At 40.1% G+C, this 26,331-nt stretch overlaps 1 protein-coding gene across 3 annotated transcripts in view; it reads left to right on the top strand.

The window, feature by feature from the left end:
* Positions 1-26,331, top strand: part of LOC116099756 (solute carrier organic anion transporter family member 1A5) — an 87,072-nt gene that overhangs the window by 32,602 nt on the left and 28,139 nt on the right. For 2 of the 3 annotated variants that reach the window (XM_031383795.1, XM_031383793.1), the window contains exons 2-6: positions 10,215-10,324; positions 14,440-14,581; positions 16,338-16,470; positions 21,438-21,544; positions 25,525-25,671. In XM_031383795.1, coding sequence (XP_031239655.1) covers positions 10,265-10,324; positions 14,440-14,581; positions 16,338-16,470; positions 21,438-21,544; positions 25,525-25,671 — 589 coding nt within the window. In that variant the 5' untranslated portion in view covers positions 10,215-10,264. Of the gene's footprint in view, positions 1-10,210; positions 10,325-14,439; positions 14,582-16,337; positions 16,471-21,437; positions 21,545-25,524; positions 25,672-26,331 lie in introns of all 3 variants that reach the window. The other variant, XM_031383794.1, reaches the window with a different exon arrangement.

Below are 26,331 nucleotides of genomic sequence, written 5' to 3'. Positions count from 1 at the left end.
TTGCTTATACAACTATAGGTAATAGAAGTGAACATTTATTAACCACCTGCTGTCTACAGGACCTTGTCATGGCTGCTGTGGATAGGAAATCATAAGTGTGGTGTGTGATCAGTTCTCAGAGCAGGAAGAAATCATCACAGGACTGGGAATAATTAGTTTTGCAGACATTTTAAGGAGACATGATTGGAGCTGTCAGTCACGTGAGCCAGGAAAATAAGGATGTGGTGGAATGAGAAGGTTTGCAGTTAGTAAGATGAATCCGTTGGTAACGGCACTTGTCACTCAGCCAGAGGACCTGAACCCCATTTCTAAAACTTACACAATGGAAAGATCAGATTTGTGAAATTTGTCCTGTGACACCCTCCCCCCCAAGTGTACCATAGCATACCTGTGCTTGCATGCACGCACAGAAACCCTATATATGCTCACGCCAACAATAACTAAATTTTTAATAATTAAAGAGATTGGGGTTACAGAATTGAGATACAGCAGGGCAACTGAGTCTCTCCTCTTCTGATCCAGTGGCTGTCTTCCTGCATTGCAGGGCTAAGGGCACCTACTATGTTGATGATCTACTGTGTGTGTCCCACCACACCCTGGATACACCTAACTGTGGAACACTCCTCACATCACAGTCTGAGCTCCCTCCTTTCTCCCCTCTCATTACTTTATTCTGTATGGTGCTTATCAGAGCCGCTAAGGCGGCAGCCTCTGGGTTCTTTTGTTTTAACCTTTGCTCTTTCTTCCTTATCTAATTTGACCCCCAAAGTTTGCTGTTACTGATTTTTTTGACTAATGTCTAAAATGATTGTTTTTAAGTAGATGACCCCACCTAATGTTTTTCGTTTAGGATAACATGGAGATAATGATATCTGGCAAAAAGTACTACAAACAAATGTCTTCTTTCTTAAATTCGATGTTACTTAATGAATGATAAGCACTTTTGTAGTCAATTAAGACAGTGTGTGAAAATGACTTGTTGCATTCAAAGATAGCAAGTTGTAGCTTGGCATTCATTATATATGTTAAGTTGTTAAAATCAGAAGAAGCTGGTTTCATAATGTTTCAAATTTCACACCCAAAGATGTTTATTAAACAATCAATAAACTTTTATAATGTTCATTTTCTTTAAAATTGAGATAAAAGAATAGTTTTTTATATCTTTATTTGTGGATATTTCTCCAAGTCTAAAATGCCTAGGTATATACAATTTCCTTTATAATTTCTTTCCAAATACTGATTTCTGAACCATAAAGCTGTCTAATTGAGGTACTAGATTAAAATTTTTAATCAAAAATTGAAATTTTATTTTTTTTCAATTTTTATTATTTTATTTATTTACATTCCCACCATTGCCCTCCCTTTTGGTCCCTTCCCCACAGTTTCTCATCCCATTCCTCCTCCCCCTTGCCTGTGAGAGGGTGATCCTCCCACCCCCAGATCTCCCTCTTCCCTGGGGCCTCAAGTCTCTTGAGGATTAAGAGCATCCTCTCCCACTAAGGCCTGACCACGTAGACCTCTGCTGTGTTTGTACCAGGGACATTGGACTGGCCCATGTATGCTCCTGGTTGGTGGCTCAGTCTCTGGGACTCCCTGAGGAGTGGGTAAGTTGAGACTGCTGGTCTTCCTATGAGGTCACTTTCCCCTTCAGCTTCTTCAATCCTTCCCCTAATTCAACCACAGGGGTCCCAGACTTCAGTTCAATGGTTGGGTGTAAATATCTGCTTCTGTCTCTGTCAGCTGTTGGTAGGGGCTCTCAGGGAACAGCTGTGCCCGCCATAGTACACCAGTAATAGTGTCAGACCGCGGTGCCCTCCCATAATATGGATCCCAAGTTGGGCTGATCATTGGTCCGCCTTTCCTTCAGTCTCTTCTCTATTAGACAGGAACAGTTCTGGGTCTGAAATTTTGACTGAGTTAGTAACCCTGTCTCTCAGCTTGAGGTCCTGTCTGTCTACTGGAGGTGGGCTCTTTGAGTTCCCTCTCCTCAATGTTGGGCATTTTGGCTAAGGTCACCCACACTGTGTTCTTGGGATCTCTCACCTCCCAGGTCTCTGGTATGCTCTAGAGGGCCCCCATGCTGCTTATTTCCATTCTTTCTCTTGGCCCTCTGGGCTTCTCTCTTGTTCCCCCTTCCCTGATCCTATTCCCACTGTTCCCTTCCCCTGCCCTCTCCCACCCAGGTCCCTCCCTTCCTCGTGAGCATCAGGAGAAAGTAATTTATCAAATTATTTTTCTTAAGCTCCAGATGTTCTGCCTAATATCAGGGTTCCTCATGCATACCCTCTTTATCCAATAGTCCATGAGACATGCAAACACAAGGGCACATGGCCCCAAATGAACACAGAAAGTTGTCTAATGACCCGAAGCATGATGCTGATGAATGACAAGTTATATATACACACCTATGATGAAACCAGTCTCTGATCATCCCCAGTATTTATTTAGAGTTCCAAGCTGTTTCCTGTGTAAAATTTATTGTTTTTCATCCTCCACAAAGAAACTTGAACCATTCTGTTCTAACATCAAATGTATGCAGCCAGCAGGGCATTCCATCTAGTGACTCAAGGAACCATTTGGTCGTTTGGTGGCACTGGGTTGAGACTTAGTATGGCCTTGGACTGACTCATTAAATTCAAATCTAGGTATAGCAAATGAACAGAGCAAATGAGGAGAGTTGACACATGCCCTGAGTGAAATCAAAGATAATAATTAGCAAAAAGAGTTAACATACATTAGTCTTGCTCAGAAATACACAGCATTCCTGCTAATATTAAAGAGGCAAGTCCATTCTAGTAACACTACTTTCCCAATTGTCTTCAATGTTTTTCCTTTGGAGGCAGGCTCACCTTCTGTATCTTAGCATGGAGTCCGCTGTGAAGACCGCACTTACTCTGAACTTACAACTACCCTCCTGGCTTTCCCTCCACAGTGCCAAAGCTGAGATTATAGGCGTCTGTGCCATTCATCCTTTATTTAAAAGGATTTATCTTATTTATTTGTCTGTGAACATGTGTGCATGTGCCTTTGGAAGCCAGAAGCAGGATGTCAGCATCCCTCACCGGAGTTGAAAGGCGGTAGCTGATATCTGTGCTATAGTCCCGTGCACAGTCCTCTGGCCAAGAAGAAGGGCTTTTAAGGAGTAGTTCTCCAACTTATTTACTATCTTAACCAGAAAAAAAAATCACCAATGATATTTATAGAAGGCAACATAGAAATTTCCAAAGGAAAATTAAAATTAAATTGACTCTAAACCCATTTAGAAGATTCTGGCACATAGACGCAGGCACCTGAGAAGGATCATATTGCTGCAACTGGAAAGAGTCTCCAGGAGTAAATATTGGCTTTGCCATTATGACATATGTGACATCAAACAGTTGTTGAACTCTTTTGTCCTTTAAATCCGATATCTTTAGGGTTGAGTGGCAGTATTCATGTCACAGGACTTTAGGAGAATTTAATGCACCTGTATGTCAAAAGTTTTCAGAATGATGCATGAAATTTGTGAAGTGTATATCAGGTTGATATTTATTGTCTGTTATCTATAATCTCCCATGGTGTCCAACTTTATCAAAGTAATGTGTCTCTCAATGAGATCAGAGCTGTCTTTGCAATGTAGCAACACTCCTTCAGGAACAAAGACTGTTTTAGACATTTCTTGTGTGTTAGCCATTCAACTGAAAAGCACACACCACAGGTGGAGTCCACAAAAATCACATTGAGCTGTAAATAGGCATGTGTTTCAGAATGTGATGGCGAGTCTGTTTTGGCAAGTAGCTTTCTTGGCAGTAATTGTCCAAACACTTGGTCTGTTCTCTGTGGACAGACTGTGCTCTGTGAAGATCTGATGATTGTGGTCCCTTTGCAGTGATATTGAAGGGATGAGTTCATGAATCCCACTCTAAGAAACCAGTTGACATGATGACAGAGCTTTGTGTTTAGAATCGCTCAGAGATGTGAGTGTAGAAACTGAGAGCTGCAGGAATATGCAAGGAGCTGTCTTCTGATCTGAGTCAGAACAACACTGAGGGCTTAAGTCTATTCTGTAGCAGCAAATAGACTGCCATTTGGCTCAGTGTTGCTTGTGTCCCCATTTTATAATGTCCATTAAACCTATTTAATGCTGCAGTGGGGATTAGGGTTGTCTTAGTTGGTGTTCATCTGGTCTCACATCCATTCTCACCCATGTTCTCTCAGCTCTCTATCTCAGAGACAGACATCTGAAGGCTAAGGTTCCCTGTTCATCAGGTAACTCTCTTAAGTTGTGTTACTGGGAAATATTTGTGTGACACTGGGAGTGTGGAAAATGGGAGGAATATCAGAGTCTTCCTACCCTCCAGTGGTGGTTTTATGTCCCTCAGGTCTTAAGCCTCTGCACCTCAGTGCTTTCCCTTTCTGATTCAGCCTTTAGCCTGCTCTCCAGTTTGACTTCCTAACTCTTCTTTTGCCTTTGTGACTATTTTCTCACATTAAATTCTTCTGGTATCTACCATGAACTCTACTTTCTTACCAGTATTTTGAAAAAGAAATATGCTGTTCCGTTGATAGAGAATCTGAGTGGCCTTCCATATGCTTGTAGACAGTCTGCAAACAGATCTTTACACGTGTGCTTATTTCAAAGCATTAGTGGTTAAACTATTATACTGCTCCCAAGTGACACTACTTATTACAGGCATGAGAATAGTTTTCATTAACATTTTTGCCCTGAAACTGACTGCATCATGGTGATACTTACTCATTACCACTTAATGATCTGTCTCTCCAAATAGCTTTTCCGAGACCTCTTGAGGGCAAGCACGAGGAAGCCATGAGGGGATAAAGACACGGACCAAACTCTGATGCAGCTAGGTATCAAAAGTGAACACTCTTCATACTGACTTGGCCTGAATTTTGCTTTAGCCAGAAATTGCAGGGTTTCAATAGGACTATGCGTTAGAGAACTTAAAGCTGCCTGTTAAGGTTTTGGTCAAAGCATGTGTCTCAAGTGTAGAAATCTAGCATCTTCTCCAACTGTCTCCTCATTCTCTCTGTTTGCTGCAGGAAGTGACTTTAATATCGTTCACTGCTGGCTCCGTTCAAGAAAGAACTGGTGTTTTGAATTTCTTGTTCTGCTTCTCAGTCTAGAGTTAGAACACGAACTGGCTAGATGTTTTGTCCGTGTGTTAGTCTTGTTTTGCATGGTAAAAGCACAAGAATGGGTAATGTTCTTGATGTCTGGTTAAGTTTTCTTCAAAGGACACATTCCAGGTACCTTGAATGTAGGAAATGAAAGTGTCCCTGTATATATCAGGCTTAACAGGTGGATCTTAGTACCGTCTCCTTTGATTTCTTATTGGAAGGAGCTGACAAACATTAAACAATTTGCTAAAATCAAACAAGTCATTGTGTCCTTCCTTGGCTTGGTATTGGTTGAAATTGTTTCAGCTGGAAGGCACCCAATAGGCTGTGTCTCATAGGTGTAATTTGAGGATTCTGGAACCAGGTACCTTTCATAAGGGGTTTGCTGCTGTGAATTTCGTTTTCAGTCATCAGCGAGAGTACCGTTTTCTAAGACTTCTTCATGTATGCACTTCTCACTTGGCCAAGGTAAAGTAAAGCCTTTGTTTCCTTAACTCAGTCATACAGAGTAGGTGGGATGAACAGCATGCATTTTCTGATAAGACAAACTGTGTGGATACTGAGTGTGAGTGAGTGTGTTTATTCATTTTGTGTAGAGTTATATTCTCCCGTGTCTGAGATGTTATTAAGAACCACCAACCACAGGGTGTCCATCCCTAGTGTTTCTGCTCAGTGAGTAAAGTGTCAGTACTCTGTTCTAGAGATCTGCTTTGTAGTAAGTTCACCCATTCACTTAGCCATTCTGTGCTATATTCTTAAAAAGTTTGAGAGCAGAAATTCCATCATACATCTTTAAAATAAACAATGAAGCTGGTTCAGAGTTTTGGCCACTTTTGCTGGAGTATGTATGTGCTATGCTCCCATCCCTCATGCGAATGCTAAAGAAAGGGAGACATATTTTTTTTCTCTGCTTTATTAAAAGTACAATGTGTTCTTTTATGAGCATTGACGATTGATATGGATTTATCTGTATGTTCTGTGATCCTGGGAGCAGGAGTCATTGTTTAAACAATGTCTTGCTAACCAATGACACTGTCCAAGTGGCTGTCACATACTCTTGCACATTTCTCATTCAGGTTCAAAGTGTTCAGTAGCAGAGTGTGCTATGGTTCAGTGTTGGGTTATAGGGATTTTTCTGAATCAGTGAGCACATGTTCCTTTCCCTTTGCTTCTCTATAGGCATGTTTAAAATGCATCTGAAAAGGAATAATATTTTTCACAGAGAAGGTTGGCACATTAGAAGAATGTAGAGGTTCATTTATTAACATTTAACCTGTTTTCAAGTGCCTGGCTTCATATGATTTATTTACAGTTAAGACACTTGCTTGTAAAATTCTGAAACAACAAAAGTGTTTTTGAAGGAATCTCCAGGGTGGTGATAAACACTACCCAGATGATTACTCAGTGCTCACGGGAGAATATCCAGTGATCTTCTGGGAACTAGACCCAGTTTTTCTTAGCTGAAAAAAATTAAAAATAGATATTTAGAACTGTTATATTTTAAGCCAGTAAGGAAAGCAGAGACATCTTTCACATGGGAAGGAGTAAGTTCTTTCTCACTGATGGGCAGGGTGACCAGCCTGAGCTCAGGCATGGGCAAGGAGCAACAGAAGAAAGACAGGCTGATGAGAAGGAGGCAGGCGAGGAGAGGTTAGAGTTTGATGTTTACTCTATATTTGGTATAGATTTAAATTGTGAGATTCCTCCAAACTACAAATAGCCCTCTTCTACCATTCTCTCCAAAATCAATATTGAGCCCCCTCATAAAGATAAATGGACTTGAGGTTTTATGTGGGAGCCTTGAGTCTGGGAGTTTCATTTGTATATCAGAACTGCCAAGATAGTCCTTGTAATTTTAGTCCACATCCTGTGAATTTTCTTCCCAATATCCACAATAAATAAGTTGTACCTCAGCATATGTACCACAGTGTACATACATCCATCTGTCTATCTATCCATTCATCTATCTATCTGTCCATCTGTCTGTCTATCCACACATCTGTCCATCCATCCATCCATCCATCCATCCATCCATCCATCCATCCATCCATCTCTCTGTCTGTCTGTCTGTCTGTCTGTCTGCTGGTTGGTTGGTCAGTCTGTCTATGTATGTATGTAGTATGTATGTATGTATCTATCTATCATTATATATCAAGCACAGTGCACATATATATAATTTTTATTTTTCCCAAGAGAAGCATAGGCACCTAGGAATCTGGGTTTAAGGATCTTTCTCAAGTGATTGAGGCATCTTGAGTGACCTCAATTTTCTACAGACTAACAAAATTGTCTTGTTCTTTGTTGAATCTTTGTGCTTCATGCAGTGATTGGCACATAGTAGGTGTTCAAACAGTATTTGTTGTAACTGCAAGGCAATCAGTAGAACTAGAGTCATAGAGAATTCCTCCGTTGTGACTGGGGTTTGGAACTCTGGTAAGTGCTTTAAATGCCCTACAAACCTTAGAGCCACTCTGTATTAATCGTAGAATAGATGTCCAGAGCATTTTCATATATTAGTGCTATGGACACTGCTTAGAAATCATATGGATATGCCAAAATAAATTTTGTAGCATAAATATGAAATTAAAATACTTTGATGGTGATGAAAATATCCTACTTTCAAGACACAAAATAAGTAAAGTTTGATGAGGCTGGAACAGTTGAATAGAGCTCAAATCACTTAATTTCTGCATTGCATATAAATACTTGTACATATTGCCTATACAGAGATGGACATGTTCACCCATACATATAGCACGTGGTCATAAATAACTACATCTAGTTCTCTGTTTAAGTGTAAACTCTACATTTTTAAACAAATAATTGCTGGATTTGTCCACAGATGGATTTGTCCACAGATGGCAGATGTATTCGGTGCCTCCCTAGGTTTCTTTGAATAGTGTCTCTGTGTGTTTCTCTCTTTGAGATACCAGGGAAGTCTTGGAATGCAAGCAATTCAGGAAAGAATTCTGGTCACACAGACTTTGTTGGCTCAGTGAGGCAGAGATTTTGTACAAACACAATGGATATCTTTGCATTCTTTTTTGTTGTTTTTATATCACATTTAATCACATTAATGGCTCAATGTAAAATGAATTTGTCTTTTGGTTTCCATGCATCAGAAGCTGAGCATATTTTCTTTGAACTTTTACTTACGATGCCACAAAGTCCAATACAAAGTGTGTGTACTGGGCTTCATCCTTTTTTGACTTTGTGGAGCCAGTGACAAATGGAAAATGTGATGGGAAGACATTTTGTTAGGCTACATGATATTGCACAGTGATGGGATTGGTATTCTCATCATCCCTAGTCCTTAACAGGAGCTCTTCCTATGGGGCTGGAAGAAATAAAGTGCCTTAACTGTAGAGAAACTTGTGAGAGGGTCACATGGCCAGGTCTGATTCTCTCTAAGAACTAAGATGACTAGGTGACAGTCACTATGAAAGGCACTGTCTCAGTGTTACACGTATAAAGAAAGCATCAATGTCTTTGCATTACTAAAGGCAGAAGCCTTCAAGTGAGTTCAAAGCATACACCTTTTTCACAGTCTCATTTGCTTTGGCTAAAGCTTTATTATAACCACGTCATTAGCTTATGGTCAGAGCTTAACAAGTTCAAGTTCTAAGGCTATCTTTAATATAACCAAGGAGTGAGCATAGTTATTTGCGTTTGCTTTTTCACTAGAAATCTAACAAACCCAATCTTCTCCCATGCAGGGGCTTACAATGACACTCAGAATAAAAAACAGCTTCCTAAATAATTTTAAAATATTGAAGATACTGATTAAATCGATTCTATTCAAGAGATTGGGTGTTTGTGTGTGTGTGTGTTTATGTTATAAATGTAATTTTTTGGGTTTGTGTGTATGGACTTGTGTGTATACGTAAGTATGTATGTAGTACACATGTACACATGTGCATGTTACAGAGGCCTGTGAGCAATGCTGAGTGTCTTCCGCTAGAATGATTCTGTAAGTATGCCTGGCTGGTACACTGCAGTGATCCTGCTCTCTGGGTCCTCCCAATGTTTGCCATTGCAAATATTGCCTATAACCAGGCAGATGCAGAGAAGCCCAGCTTTTATGTGGCTGGTAAGAATTCATCACTTTGTAAAAAAGAAGTACATCACTGGATTGGATTTGAATGAGAGAGAAAACAAGACACTTCCTATAAGCTAAAATATATCCATTCCTTCATATGTTGCATTTGGTCATGTTATTTTATCACAGCAATAGAAAAATAACTAATGCATGTATATACTGAAATGTGTATTAAATTTTAAATGAGAACATTGTCTTTCAAAATAAATGTGGTTGAACTTAAAAAAAAAAAAAAAAGAATTCAAACTGAGGCCGGGCACTGGTGGTGCAGGCCTTTAATCCCAGCACTTGGGAGGCAGAGGCAGGCAGATTTCTGAGTTCAAGGCCAGCCTGGTCTTCAGAGTGAGTTCCAGAACAGCCAGGGCAACACAGGGAAACCCTGTCTGGAAAAAAATTCAAATTGAGGTCCTCGATTTTAGAGAACCATCAACCTTTTTATCCTCTGAACCCTCTGTCGCTGGACAACTCTATGCCAACTCCACACAGGCTGGGGTCATTTGGTTGCCTCAATTGAGAAAAACATCCCAATGAGATTGACCAATGATCTAGCCTGTGGTGCCTTTTCTGCGTTGATGATTGGTGTGGGAAGGCTCAGATCACTGTGGGTAGGGTAGCCTCAGGGTAGGCAGTTTTGGGTTGCATAAGAAAGCAGGCCTAGCACTTTATGAGGATCCAAGCAGGAAGTAGTGTTCCTCTGTGGTCTCTGCATTGGCTCCTGCATCCAGGCCGCTGTCTTGAGTTCCTGCCCTGACTTCCCTCACTGATTAACTGTGGCATAGAATTGTAAAATAAAGTAAACCTTCTCCCCTTTAATTTGCTCTTAGTCCTGGAGCTTTGTCCTTGTGATGGAAACCCTGATTCGGATTCCCCAGCCCTAAGAGATCATTTGCTGTTCATTGCTGTTTTATTTTTTCCATTTTTCTTTTGTTTAATGAAGGACATATTATAGTTCAGTAAATAATTTAATTGATAACTGTCTGCTCTCTTGGAAAGACAGCAGTAAGAGTGTTCAAAGAATAGACATCTGGATACAATCAGAAGAACAACATGGGAGAAACAGAGAAAAGGATTGCAAGCCATGGTGTCGGATGCTTTGCCAAGATCAAGGTATGGCGTTTTTCTGTGTATGCATGCATATACTCGTGGAAGTCTTTTCAAACAATCATTGACAGTGCTTGTAATATTACATGGTTTTCCAACACAAAAGCCATTTTACCCAATGCATTGTTAATTCCTTGCCTAAAGAAGCTGGTTTTAGGTTTATAGATGTTTTACCATAATTATTCAGCCAAACAAACTTATCAAAATGATTTAGAGCAAGGGTTCTCAACCTGCGGGTCACTACTCTTTGGGGGTGTCAAATGAGCCTTTCAAAGGGGTCATGCAGATATTTACCTTATAATTCATAACAGTAGAAAAATTAGTTATGAAGTAACAACAAAAATAATTTTATAGTATAGTAACATGAGGAACTGTATTAAAGAGTCAGAAGCATTAGGAAGGTTGAGGACCACTGATTTAGAGTGCCTTAAAGGATTGTGGGTTTAAAATGCTTTAAGTGTGTATTATTTTCTGGTGGAACTTAGCCTGAGATCAGAAGTCAGTCTTCAGGGGTTCCTGACAGAAGGTCAGAAACCATAGCTAGGAAAGTTTCCTGACAGAAGCACTCTGTTGATTAATATGTAAAGATGACTTTATGATCAGTCAGACAAATATTTTCTTCAAGCATTGGCAACATAATGATCATTGTTTTTTTAGAAAACAGTCCATTTTGTTGGCTGCTTTGGTGTTTTTCAGTATTTTGTTCACAGCTATTGTTCTCATAAGCTGCAAGGGCATCTTTACATCACAAAATGTGAACCCAGGTTAAGTTTACATTACTTATGTTAACCTAGGAAATTTCAGCCCTGGCCCAGTTTCTGTAGTCTTTGCTAAGCGTCAGTCTCCTATCAAAAGCTGGTTTTACCTTTATTCACATCCGTATACGTATTGATATATACTAATGTAAGAGAGGCTTCAGACTCAGATCCCGAATTTACCTGCAACGATGTACGAATGATTGGAAGCCAAGTTCCCTCGGGTCACCCTCAGTTCTCACCAAGTTCCCTTGGGTCACCCTCAGTTCTCACCCAGTTCCCTCGGGTCACCCTCAGTTCTCACATGCTTCTGAGGAGCCCAGGCCCCCTGGCTGCTAACCTTCCCCAGATGATTATTGCATGTGTCATTTTGTGCAGTCTATACAACCTGCTTATACTTCAGCAGTTCATCTTAAAAGGTAGTCCTACTTTTTAAGATAAAAAACATTCTAAGATACCTCTCTCATCTCTCATCTCTCTCATTTCTCCCCCCTCTCTCTGTTGTATGTGTGCTCAGGGTGAGGAGGGAGGTTGTGCCTGCAACTGTGTCTGCGTGTGTGTGTGTGTGTGTGTGTGTGTGTGTGTGTGTGTGTGTGTGTGTGTGCTCACCCTTCTGGGATATCCAATACTACTGGTATGAGAGATTAATTAACTTCAGGTGCTTACACATGACAGACAACTCCTCTGTCTCTAATTTATACCTTCCTTTCCATCTTTAAGATGTCTTACTTTTTCTAGATTTATATTTTATTTTGTGTATGTAGATGTTTTGCCCTCATGTATGTTGATGCACTAGTTGTGTGTCTGCTGTCCTTGGAAACCAGAAGAAGTTGTTAGATCCCCTGGAACTGGAGATGGTTTTGAACCATGATGTGGGTGCTGGGAATTTAACCCAGCTCCTCAGAAAGAGCAGCCGGTACTCTTAACTACTGAGCTGTAACTGCAGCTTCAAAGTTAGGATAACGATGAGTATTGTGATTATTAGTTACTAGTATTTATTGCATTTGTAGAGAAACATCATGAGGTATCATTACAAACACTACTTCTCAAGTTTGCCTATGGTAACTGTCTTAGTAAGAGTTTCCATTGCTGTGAACAGACACCATGGTCACTGCAGCTCTTATAAAGAAAAATATTTAACTGAGAATGGCTTACAGGTCAGAGGTTTAGTCTATTATTGTCATGACAGGAAGCAGTGGCCTGCAGGCTGACATGATGGCAGAGATGGTGGCCCAGCATTATACATGCACATCAGTAGGTACCAGGAAGACTGGGGCACTGGGCCTGGCTGGAGCTTCTGAAACCTTAGAGCCTACCTCTAGTGACACACTCAACCAAAAAGGCCACAACTCCTAATCGTGCCATTCCTTGATGGCCAAACATCCAAATCTATGGCCTTATGGGACCATTTCTACTCAAACCACCACAGTTACCTTATTTGGATGTTTCACAACAGTAGATATTTATGTAGATGTTATAGGAAAATGTTAAACTACAAGGTTCAAGAAAAACTTATATGTAATTGTTTCAAAATAGATTTCTGTCCTTTGAATTTAGAACTATCTAAAATGTTCAGGTGGTCTAAAGGTCTACAGTACCACACTGGAGACTTTGCCTACTAAGCTTAGACATATAATCATTAAGAAAAGTCTCCTAGGGCAGAGGAAATCATGGCTTTCATGGTCTTCAGCCATGCACATACTGGTGACCTCACCTTGTATCAACGCTTAGTTCTAACCCAATGGCTACACAGATGGCTCTGGTTAATATACCTGGAATAAAACAAAACAAAACAGAGCACACATTCATACACAGAACCCAACCAACCAACCAACCAACCAAAAATAACCAACCCAAACTAAGGAATCCTGGAAAAGGATTGCTAGGGGTGTGGGTGTTGATGGGGAAGACAGGAGGAGAAGAGAAGAAGGAATTAACAACCCAGCCTTGCCTTCTGGGTGAATTCCAGGCAGTTGGGAATCCATGTTTTAAAAAAATGCATACAATTTGTGAGCAATTACATCTGTAGTTGTCTTTTGGTCTCCCTATGTACATATACACACATGAACTCATCTAAAACACACACACACACACACACACACACACACACACACACACACACACACAGAAAGAAAGGTTGAAGAAAAGGAGAAAAATAGAAAACTCCCCTAGGAAGCATGGAAAGACTGCTCTGAAGGAGTTTTTGCTTTAGACTCTAGAGAGTTGATGTAAAAAGTCAGTAGGATTAGGTTCATGAATACAGATGCTATGTAGCAGGACACCTGAATGAGCATGGCCATTGGTTTCTTTTACTTCTGCACAGAACCAAGTACTTTAGAGAAAGAATAGTTGGTTCACTATTTATTTAGCTTTTTCCCTTAAAACATAAATAGAATAAATGATCTTCCCAATTCTGATCATTTTTAAATGTAGTAGACCTTGCTTTTAAATATTGGTTCTGAAATATGAATCTCATGTAAACATTATCCATATCCTCTGAACTATTTACAATGGGAAGAGAAAACATCCCTGCAACTGGGATTTGGAGTTAGAAGTCAAACATCTATTCTATACTGAACTTGGCATCTACATTTTCCAATTCCTTTTATTTATTTATTTTTTTGCATGTTTCTGCTCAGGTTTACCTAGATTAATTGTTATCTGTGACAATAAATTTATGAGCAAATAAGTACTAATCTAACACAGAATAATTTGAGAACATAGCCACACTTTGTCCTATACCCAAGGAACCCCCCAAAATGTTCTTCTCTGTGTTCTTATACCAGTAACACCACTCAGACTGCTCAGATAAAGTGTTACAAAGAATATTGCACCAGGAAAAAAGAAAGAGGTCACTTTGCTGTGGACATTGCCTCCAGCAGTGAGAATCTAGCTTTTTGTGCCCATGAATGCAAAACAAGAGGAAAGTATTGAACTGGCCAAGAACATCCAGAGACCTGTCATTCTTTCAGAGAGTCAAATGCCTTAGTGTATTTCTGTGTTCTCTTCCTCTCCTTCCTTAGAGGGAGAGCATTTGACTTGCAGATAACAGTACAGTGTTGAAGACCCCTAAATAGCTGTGTCTTACATAGAACAACTCCATGTCTTTCTATAAGAGTAAGGCACACTGATGAATGAACACAGCCATGCTTATTAACAACACAACTGTTAACAGACCATTCGACTTGCATGTCCTGAGTGAGCACAGCATGGTAGAGGAGAGATTACACTTTAAAGTTTCTTGCATGTTCAAGGGTGTTTATATTGGATATAGTCATCCTTCTCATGGTGGAGGCTGTTTTGTTAGTAGATGACAGACACATAATCAACAGTGTTCTCATTTTTCTTAAACATTTTTCTTCCCAGATCTTTCTATTGGCATTAACATGGGCATATGTATCCAAATCACTATCAGGAACTTATATGAATTCCATGCTCACGCAAATAGAGAGACAGTTTGATATCCCCACATCTATAGTTGGATTTATCAATGGGAGCTTTGAGATTGGTGAGTTATTTATACATTTACTTATTTTTATATGTTGACGTTTTCTCCTCATTTCCTGCATTATGCCATTCAATGACTGAGTTACGTGCTTCTGAATGGTGATGAAACAGCCTGATTTAGTGTGAAGAAGCCACTTATTTAAAAACACTCATGATGGCAACTAATTATTGCTGTATACCCTGACAGGGTCCCCTTATTCTGACAAGTGGCAGAAGATTAGGAGCAACAATATCTACTTCTATCATTTGATAACTCAAAGAGAAGCTAATGGTTTTCCTTGGCAATTTAGAAGATTACTTTGGGAGACTTGAGGAATGTGTGTTTCAAAGGAGAGAGCTGATATTTCTTGTCCCCTACCATCCCCTTGTGTGATTCATGGCACTCCACTCCTAGTCACTAGAGAAAATAAGTATTCTTTCCTGTGTTTGAGTTGTGTCAGACACAATCCCAAAGAAGGGTGAATGAACTTCATAGCCACTGATTTTGAGTAACAAACTGAGATATGGGGAGGAATGAAGTAGCTGAAGGGGTTTGCAAGGAAGAACAACAATATTAACTAACCTGACCCCAGAGAGCTCTCAGGGACTAAACCACCAACAAAAGAGTACACACGGAGGGAGGGACCCATGGCTCTAGTTGCATATGTCTCAGAGGATGGTCTTGTCGGGCATCAATGCGAGAGGAAGCCCTTGGTCCTGTGAAGGCTCGATGCCCCAGTATAAGGGAATGCTAGGGTGGTGAGGTAGGAATGGGTGGGTGGGTAGCCCCCTCAGAGAAGCAGGGGGTAGGGAGAATATGAAAGGGGGTTTGTGGAGGGGAAACTAGGAAATGGGATAACATTTGAAATGTAAATAAATAAAATAGTCAATAAAAAATAAATAAATAAAAAAGAGAGTATAAAGGGTTAAAGAGGGAACAATTCCCTTTATAAACCAAGTAGCACAGAATCCTTGGCATCTCTTGTCTCTAGTTTAATCATAGTTCTTCAAAGTGAAATTGTCTTTAAAATACTTATAGTAAAATAGCAAAAAAAGTTCTCACCAAGTTATCCGACCACCTTGACCTACCTCTGTTGCCTAGGCTGACTTTGATTTCGCAGTCTTCCTTTCTTGGCCTTCAAGTAGCCGGAGATGCCAGGTCTGTGCTACCAGGTCCCACTTGTTCTTTCGACTCTGAAACATACTTATCAAAGGCATCTCTGTCAGCACAGGGCTTCCCAGCAAGTTTTGTAAACCAAGCTTTCTCCTAAACCACAAAGATGAATTTTTGCTTTGACCCTTTGACTCCTGCAGTGTAGACCTAAGGCCTGGTTGGAGCATTAGGACTCTGAACAGTATTATATCATTTAAGGAAAGAGATGACAACAGAAGCAGGCATCCAGCTTGGCCGTGCTGAGCAAGAAAGGTGGTTTTAAATAGTAAGCTAAAAAACATGAACCCATTTGAATTTACAGAGAGCAGGCATGAGAGGAGAGATCAGAGGTGACATGGAGGCCTACACTGCTTTTGTAGCCCACACCAAGGTATGGATGATCATGAGTAGAACTTTAGTATTTTCCAGAGAGGAAGAGATTATTTCCTCAGGACCTCAATTGCTTTACACTTTAAAACAATACACAAAACATCCTAAGCCTACATCCCTGTGTTCTTATTGTGGATGTTAAACCGTGAGGCCCGGAGTCCAAACGCTGGAGGGGCTGTTGGCTATGAGTTGCTGATAATTCATTAAACCATGCATTCTCATTCCCCTCTCTCAGGAAACCTTCCATTGATTATATTCGTAAGTTATTTCGGAACAAAACTGCATAGACCAATCATGATTGGTGTTGGATGTGTGGTGATGGGCCTAGGGTGTTTCTTAATGTCACTACCTCATTTCCTCATGGGCCGGTGAGTATTCTATCTAGTCTTTGATGATATTTTAGATTCAACTTTAACCTATAAGAAATGAGGCTTGGAAATTCCTCTCTGGGATGATCAGTGCTCCCCCAAAGTACAGAAGGCTAATTCAGAAATTAGGAGAAGTGTTCTCTAGCTTGCCCATATGATGTGTGACTCTTGTGGCCTTAGGTCCATTTAAGGTCCCATCCGGCCTGTTTGTGAAGCAGAGACTTGAGCCACCTCTTTCATGAAGTTGAGACACATGACTGGATTCTCTGAATCTGTTAAGCCTTGTGCTGAGTCCTTCCTTAGGTTACTAGGGGCCGACACTTTGTCATGATTGTAAGTCACCAGGATATAGATCAATGTCAAGGCTGATTTTTATTTTCATTTTTGCTGAAGTAATTTACACAGAAAACTGTAAAAGTGAAAATATGTTGAGTTACTTCTTATTGTCATTCCTGGTGTCTAGGGACACAATCAGCTCTTCTGTTTGTCTTCATGTCTTGTTAGTTTTTAATACTTAAATGTTTAATGACATATAGAACTTACTATTTGCATTTGAATGGCTATAAAATGTTACCTACATAAAATCATGCTGTTCTTTGTCATAGAATTCAATTTTTATTTAAATTTAATATTTAGCATGTGATTTTTTTCACTTGACTGGCTTTCTTTGTGTCTCTCACTATGGCACAAGTCCCTCACTGCCTGGCAGTGTGACTCCCTAGTAAAAGTCATGGGCTTCACTCTTGTCCTGGGCGTGCCTCTTGCTGTCGTCTACTCTCTTGCCTCTGAACTGTGAACTTTTAGGTCAGCTCACTGCCATCTCCTTGGAGTTCTCCATCACGCTCTTCCTTATGAGTTTGTTTTTCTTCCTTCCTCTTCCTCCTGCCTCCCTCTCCTCCTTTTGTTATTTCCTTTCCTTTCTTTTGTTTTTAAGATCTTTTATCTATTTTATATGCATGAATGTTTTACCCATAGGTATTTATGTGTTCCATTTGTGTGTCTTGGGCACACAGAGATCAGAAAAGTATGTAAGATTTCCTGGACTAGAGTTATAGATGGTTGTTAGCTACCACATGGTTTCTGGGAAATGAGCACAGGTCCTCTTCAAGAGCAACAAGTACTCCTAGCCATCTCTCTATCTGCCCCACCCCCACCCCATTTGCTTTCCTGTTTGAGACAGGGTCTTGCTATGTAGCACGGGCTTGTCTGGAATTTAATATGTAGCTCAGACTGCCCTTAAACTTGTGGTGATCTTCCTATTTCAGTCTTCCAAGTGTTGCTATTACAAGGACAAGCCATAACAATGACCTTGCTTTGTCTCTATCTTGTCTTGCACATCCTACCATGTGCTTTCTTGTTTAAACTCCCACACTTTGTTCCTTAGAGAAAAAAAATTTCTCTATGTACTTTGAAGACATTGTCTCAAAGTTTGTGGGGGTTGAAATTAGAATTAGCATTCTAAAGCCTGTGACCAATTTTTCACTCTCGTGACAAGTTTCATTTTAGCGCCACAGTCTGAATTTGATAACTATTGGTATAAGTCCTTTGCCAGCTCTATCAGATGCCTTCAGTCACGATATTTTGTGAAGTTTCTTGTACTCTTTTCTCCATCATACTATATTCTTCCCTCCTTCCCCTCCCCTTTCTGCAGCTGCTGTTTGGGAGATGGCACCCTATGTTCTATTCATATTTTGCCATCTTCATTTTCAAACTTCATTTCTTCTCTTCTCCTTGTTGATTCCTGGCAGATTTAACTTTGTCATCCCAGACTCTTGAACGGGCTTGTCACTCATATTATCATATTTATGATTTTTTGTTGTCAAGAACACTTCCCTACCTTGAATATCTCTTCTGAGGGAACATCTTGTTATTTTCTCAAGAATTCAGTGTCAGCCGGGCAGTGGTGGCACACACCTTTAATCCCAGCACTTGGGAGGCAGAGGCAGGTGGATTTCTGAGTTCCAGGCCAGCCTGGTCTACAGAGTGAGTTCCAGGACAGTCAGGGCTATACAGAGAAACTCTGTCTTGAACCTGGCCCCCCAACCAAAAAACAAAACAAAACAAAACAAAACAAAACAAAACTGAATTCAGTCTTTTCCTGTGTGACTTTTTCTGTTTGTCTCCATTGTCTCTGGTTCCTTCAAGGTTAGCTTTTGTTTGCTTTTGACTTAACTGTAATAGTTTTCTTCATGGTTGTCTTGGTTATTTACTCCTGTAAGAGAGAATAACAACAGAATGCTAACTGGAAATTCTGCATACACGTGTAGACTTGGTTAATGGGAGTTGTTTTTGTTTTTAGTATGATGAATCGATATGTGTGGTTGAGCTGGACTGGCTGATTTTTAGCTCAAACATGCATAACTTGTGATCCTAGGCAGGAATTCTCGACTCTTGGAGAGTGGTAGAAAATTGGATACTAGCCAGAAAAGGAATGGGAATATCACCTTTTTAGTATGCAAAGTTTTAAGAACTGTAGGGCCCCTACTTTTGGGCCTCTGTGTCTCCAGTGTCCCTGTTCAAATCCTCTTGTGTCTGTGAGCACATCCGCTTGAAGAGATGAAAGGCAAACCTGAGGATCACTTTGGACGTTGCCTTGTACACCCAGCGAGACCCTGTACTGGGAATCTCTTCATGAAGTTTCCAGGGAGGCCTGGCATGTACCCTGTTGCTCCTGCAGCCTGACGGTTATGCTTACCTTATTTTTGATGCAGTGGCAATTTGTATATCCACATCCCAGTCTCAAATTTTTATTGGGCTTAAGTTGACTATACGTTATACTTTCGATCTTTAATTTACATTTTTAAAATTCCTTTTAGCTATTTTGTTTGTATATGTTGTGTTCATTGTGGTAGAGTGTGTGTGTGTGTCTCTCTCTCACTGTGTGTGTGTGTGTGTGTGTGTGTGCTTTCCTATGAGGTCAGACAACAACTCTCAGGAGTTGACTCTGTCTACCTCCTCTGTGGTACTACAGGAGGGATCTAATTTGTCAGGCTTGTGTAAAGCATATTTAGCCACAGTCTCATGTCGCCCAGGCTGGCCTAAACTCACTGTGTAGTTAAGGATAGTCACTCACTTCTGATCCTCTTGTCTCCTGAGTGCTGGGATTACAGTCATTCCCTACCTGGTCTGGTTTTACTGGGTGCTCAGAGTGCTTGGAACCAAAGCCAGGATGGGTGCTAGCCAGGCACCGTTAACCAACCAAGCTCCATCTCCATGTCTGAATCTCTTGACATTTGCACAAATGGACTCTCCTCCTTTCAGTTTGAAATCTTTTTACTGCCATTTTATTTATTTTTTTGTCATTTGAGAGAATAAACGGGCTTTGAATGAATAATTCAATTTTGAGTGGATAATGGACCAAATGAAGGATATTCTATCTGCTCCAGTGTTTTTAAAGGGAACTGAAAGTTAGTAGATGGAATTTTAAAAGTATGTTTAACTTTCTGTTCTATTCAAATTAATATCAAGACATATTTGACTATTTGTTTTTCTACCTTCTTCCAAAGGTGATAATTCTTTGAATCTGTCCTAGTCTCTTGGGATCCTGAGTAGAGAAACACAGGCTGTTGTCCACAGTTCACTGGCCAACTCTGTGTGGATCTCCAGCTCACTGTCCTAAGGGAAAGTTATTTTGATTTTTGTGCTGTATTGTGAAGCACAGTAATTAAAATGTTGGCAAGTACAGCGTCATTCATGCAGAATTGAGCAACGTGTGTTTTCTCCTTGCTGCCTTTCATCTACGAAAGACTTAGAAATCAATCCAGCATCCTCACCAGTGGAGAGACTCAGATGGATACATTTTCCTTTACATTTGCATTCAGACATTTTCTTCTAGGACAATGATCCTTGGTGATTTGCTCAAGATTAATGACCATAATTTATTAGCACTTTTGGTCTCATGACACTGTGTTGTTGGGTGATGGATTCTGTCACCTCTCATTAGGATGTGTGCACTTTTCTTCTGTTGAAGTCATTGAAAAACATAGAAGAATGATTATTTGAAGTCACGGAAGGCTAGGGACACAGTTCAGAGAACCCAGAGTGGGTGTTTTGTTTTGTGTTGTTGTGTTTCTCTAAAGATTTGTCTTCTTAATTCTACTTAATTGTGTTTCTTTTTTCTTGCTTTTGTTTTTTTAACATCAATTATTTCTAGGAAATAGTCATATAGAAATCACAGAAAGTTGACTTTAGAGAATCTGAAAGTTAGTTTTGTTTCATGTAGAGACTTGAGAGCCAGGTGTAAGTAGGGGTATATTTTTGGTGATTATCAATCTCTTTTGACAACACTGATTGCTTAGTCTTATTTTTTTTTATTTTTTAGTTTTTTGGGGTTTGGGGAACAGTCACCCATGAAGCCTGGGTTACCTTTCAACTTTCTGTGTAGCTGAGGGTGGCTTTGAACTTCTAAATGTCTCATCTCCACCTCTCAAGTGCTTCAGTATCAGGCATGAACCACAACACCCAGTTGATACAGTTCTGGAGCTTAAACCAGAGCTACATGTCCAGTCTAATGATAAAGATTTCCTCTATCTATCTATCTATCTGTCTGTTGTCTATCTATCATCTATCTATCTATCTATCTATCTATCTATCTATCTATCTATCTATCATCTATCTATCTATCTATCATCTATCTGTCTGAGTATCTGTATGTACGTGCTGTAATTATGTGTTTACATGTGTGTGTGTACATGTGTATATCAGAGGACAACTTTATATAGTCATTCTTCTCTTTCCACTTCCATGGGGGTTTTAGGGACTGAACTCAGATCATATTGTGTGTGCAGCAAGTGCTTTACCTGCTGCCTCATCTCTGTTGTCACACCATAGGATTAATGATGATTAGACTGACTGCTGTGGAATTGTCTTTACTGGCTCTTGATGCCCTGATTTCAGGGAAGCAGGAATCACTAATCTGCAGATGCTCTCCTTGCACCTCACAGTGAATGTTTCCTGTGTCCACACAGATACGAATATGAAACAACGATTTCACCTACAAGCAACTTGTCCTCAAACAGCTTCTTGTGTGTGGAAAACAGATCCCTGACCTTAAAGCCAACGCAAGACCCAGCAGGTTGACTCCTGCTTCTCATTGCTTTCTGTTCAGAGACTTGGCCATAGAATGCTCTTTTATGGAGGGCTTTAATAGGATACTGGATTTAGTAGACATTTAAGACAAATGAACAAAATTTATTTCCTGCTTCAGAGAAGGGAGATGTCTAATATGCTAGACTACTTTCCATCCTCAGTTTGAATATACTTATTAAGACTCCTTTGTTTCTTGGACAACATCATAGAGTTAGTCTCCCAAGAAAAAATAACTTAAAAGGATACATTTAGACATAGGATGTGATCTATGTGATCTATTTAGTTTTTGGTTGCTGTAATAAAACACTGACTAAAAGCAATTCATGGAAGAAAGGTTTTATTTAGCTCACCATTCATAGTCCACCATGAGAGAAGCCAAGATAGGAACCTACAGGTACAGACCAAAGCGGTGACCACTGAGGATTGCTACATCCTGGCTTGCTCCTCTGGCTTGCTCAGCTACCTCTATTATACAACTTAGACTCACCTTCCCAGGGGTCTTACCACCCACAGTAGTCTATGCCATCTCACATCCCTTAGCCAAGAAGAAAAATGCGTCATAGACATGCCCACAGGTCAATATGATAGAGACAATTCTTCAACTGAGATTTCTTCTTCTTGGGTATGTCTAAATTTGTGTTAACTTGACAAAAGCTCTCCATCACAGTGATTATACAAATAGGAACTACATCCAGAAACAAGCTTTCCTGGATTTGTGCTTTGTACCACTGGAAAGTGGGCACATAAGTCACAGTTCAGAATTCTGTTGTTTCCCAGGAATTTGCCTTTAAATATCCTTTTCCTTCTTTAACAGAGACATAACTTTGCAGTTCAACCAAACAGTAGTGCTTCCCTTATCTCCTCCTGTCCCAGGCCCTATAATACTGGCTCAAGACCACTCATATGCTTTATTAGTTACTTTATATTATTGTGGTTAAAACCCAAGGGAAGAACTCAAGGGAGGACACCTTTATTTTCCCTCACGGTTTCAGAGGGTTCAGCCTGTGGTCACTTGGTCCCATGTTTATGGACAGAGTATCATGGTGGCATGTGCATTGGCTGATACTGGTCTTCATGGTGGACAAGGATAGAGAACAAGGTACAGGGAGTGGTGAGGTATAATTTTTGTGACCATGCAGTCCCCATGACCAACTTTCTCCAAATAGGCCCACCTCTTACCTTTCAGTATTGCTCAATAATGTAAGTCTCATGACTGCATCAACAAATTATCCCATTGATTCTGTCAGAGCCATGATGGTCTTTCTCTGGACATGCCCTCACAGGCACAGCCAGATGCTGTGTAAATGTACTGCATGTATTGGTTGCTTCTGTTTTACTCTGATACATACCATGATGAAAGGAACCTATAAAGGAAGAGTTCATTTGTGTTTATAGTTCTAAATCAGTGGTTCTCAACCTTCCTAATTCTGTGACCCTTTAAGATGTTGTAGTGACTCCTAACTGTAAAATATTTTTGTTTCTGCTTTATAACTGTAATTTTGCTATGAATTTTGTATTTTGTTATGAATCATTTTGTAAATATCTGATATTTCTGATGGTCTTAGTTGACCCATTAATGTTCTAGAGGGACAAGAAGCAATCATAGCAAGGAGGTATGGTAGTAAGAACAGGAAACTCAGAGCTCACATGTCAACTATTAGCATAGACCAGAGCTAGAGCAATCTGGAAGTAAAGTGAGGCTTTTAGCTCTCAAAGCCTGTCTTCGGTGGCATTTCCCCCAAACTTCTCCAAACAGCACCATCAACTGGAGATTAAGAATTTAATACTAGAGTTTCTGGGGGGGGGGTGGCATTTGCACTCAGACCACCATAGCACTCACACAGAGGGCCTGCTTGGTTCTCACACTGACATCAGGGTGGTCATAAGCACCTGTAAGTCCAGTCCTGGTGAATTGAATGCCCTTTCCTGGCCCTCTTGGGCACTTGCACACGCGTGGTGCACATACACACATGAAGGTGCACACATTTACATATCCATTTTACAGAGTGTTTTTAAAAATCACATATTGTAAAAGACCCGACACATCTCCTAAACATTTAGTTTAGAGGAGACTCAGCAGAATCACCTCTGACCAGAACATCTCCATGTTATGCTGGATTCATGCCACAGAAATTGCAGTAGTCTCCATGGCTTGCACTGTCACTGTCTTCAGGAAATTTGTGGAGATCAAGATAACTTGAGAGTTAAAGAGCAGCCATGTCTGAAGCTCTGAGGTACAGACACCTCATAAGCACAGCAACATGAATCAGTGACCAGCATGCTGGCATTCTCACCTCCTGTTTAGACAGTAAGCTCCATGCTGGCATTCTCACCTCCTGTTTAGACAGTAAGCTCCATGCTGGCATTCTCACCTCCCGCTTAGACAGGAACCTCCATGCTCGCATTCTCACCTCCTGTTTAGACAGTAAGCTTCATGCTAGCTTTTGCACCTCTTGATCTGATTTTTCAAAAGCCTCCCCTATAGTTCTTTCATTAAGTTTCTTCCCAAGTTCAAAGCCCCAGGAGGACACTTGATTCTTTCAGCATCTGATACTTTCTGCTTTGACTTAGAGGAGGGCTCAGCTTCCCCCTGTGATCTCTAGGCAGAAACCATTTTGTTTATCAAAGATAAGAATCTGAATACCTAGAGATAGAAACTGATTTTACTGAACTAGGAAAGGATAAGAGTTAGACCTCATGGCCCAGTTGTACTTAAGATATATATGGGCAGTGCTGGCCAGCCCACAATAGAAGGCACACTGGCCTTCACTTCCCTGAAAACACGGTGTCACAGATTCACTTACCTGTAGGAATTCATTTAGCTTTAAACAAACTTGGGAGATACATGCAAACCTTCAAAGATTTCTCCTTTTGCCTTTCAATTCTCTTTGGCCTAGTTTTTGTTATTTAACTGATCACCTGCTAACTCTAACTGTTGAGAATATCTGGTTGATTTTAAATGATGGAGTCTTATATAAAAATAAGTGTTTACTAAGAAGTTAAAATCTTTAGACGCTACAAAATAATCAAGGCTGCAGGGAATTCAAACTTCCATCAAACTTTGCTCTGTGTTGTGTAAATACAACAAGAATTGCTACATGCACACACACTCACACACACACACACACTCACAGACACACCCACCCACACCCACACCCATGCAGAAGCAGATACACACACACACACAAACACACACACTCACAGACACACACATACACACACATACACACTCACATACTCACACTCACAGACACACACACACTCATAGATACACACACATACACACACTCATTCATACACATATACACATACTCACAGACACACGCACAGACACACACACTCACAGACACACACACATGCACACACACACTCACATACACACACACTCACAGACATATACACACACTCACTCACACACACACACACACAGACACACACATATACACACCCCCCATGCAGAAACAGATACAGACACACATACATACACACTCACAGACACACACACACTCATAGATACACACACATACACACACACTCATTCATACACACATACACACACACTCACACACACACACTTGCTTTTTTTTCTTCCTCAGAGTTGTGCAGGAATGAGGCAGTGCACATACCCTGGAGGTAAGGGAAAGTCTTTGTTTTTACTGTTGGCCTATTTCTATGTTGTAAATACTTCCAACCAGTGTGTTGCTACTAAACACTGAATGGGAAGAGGCATCCATCTTTGGAGTCCTGTCTTTGAGTGAGAATTGGCTCCACCATAGCACTTATACTTCATTGGTTAGAATTCTTTCTAATTACACAGTAATGGTGACTCATTGAGTCACAGCCAGCATAGTAATACAAGTCACTGAATGGCTTGTATTCAGAGAATATTCGCAAAAAATTTAAACTGTGAATAACAATTTAAATACTGTCAAAATACACATGTATTTTTCTCTTGTTTTCATGCAGAGTGTGTGAAAGAAATGAAATCACTAATGTGGATATATGTACTGGTAGGAAACATTATTCGTGGAATTGGTGAAACTCCTCTCATGCCCTTGGGTATTTCCTACATAGAAGATTTTGCCAAATCTGAAAACTCTCCTTTATACATTGGTAAGCTTGAAAAATCAGCCTTGGGGTCATTTTTAGGAAAGCAAGTTCTGGGAGTATAGAAATCGATTATTGATTTATATGCCTTGTGGTTTCCAGAGGCTGGGCAGAGTTCTACAGCTCTTTAGATCATGAGATTGTTCAATGGGGGATCAACCAGTAGCTCAATCCCATCAGTAGGCCTTCACCCATCTGCTTCTCACTGTTGGACAGCCCTCTGACCTGCTGACTCTACAGTCCTCTCATGTCGACACACTGTCTCTAAACTATTAACAGACTCTCCAATATTTTGTGGAAAATATTCTATTTTTTTTTAAATTCATAATTCACTAATTTTTTTTCTGGTTTTCTTTTTCTTTTTTTTTTAACTTTTATTGCATTATGATGAGAAAAGAGTTACATGATTTCAATTTATCTGAACTTGTTAATATTTAAAAACATATTTTAAGTAAATAGAATTAAATCACATTCTTGTTTCCCTTTTGTACCCCAATTCCTCCCAGAGACCCCCTTCAATACCTACAATATCTTTTTTGTCATATTCATTAAAATTCATAAAATATTATAACAATAAAAATAAGTATTATAAAAGTTTTTTGATATAAAACAATAATCAATTTAATAGTCTTATGTAGATGCTCATCTACAGCAATAGTGAAAATA

Source organism: Mastomys coucha, unplaced genomic scaffold (assembly GCF_008632895.1).
Source record: "Mastomys coucha isolate ucsf_1 unplaced genomic scaffold, UCSF_Mcou_1 pScaffold20, whole genome shotgun sequence".
NCBI lineage: Eukaryota > Metazoa > Chordata > Mammalia > Rodentia > Muridae > Mastomys > Mastomys coucha.
This window is presented reverse-complemented; position numbering and strand designations above follow the sequence as displayed.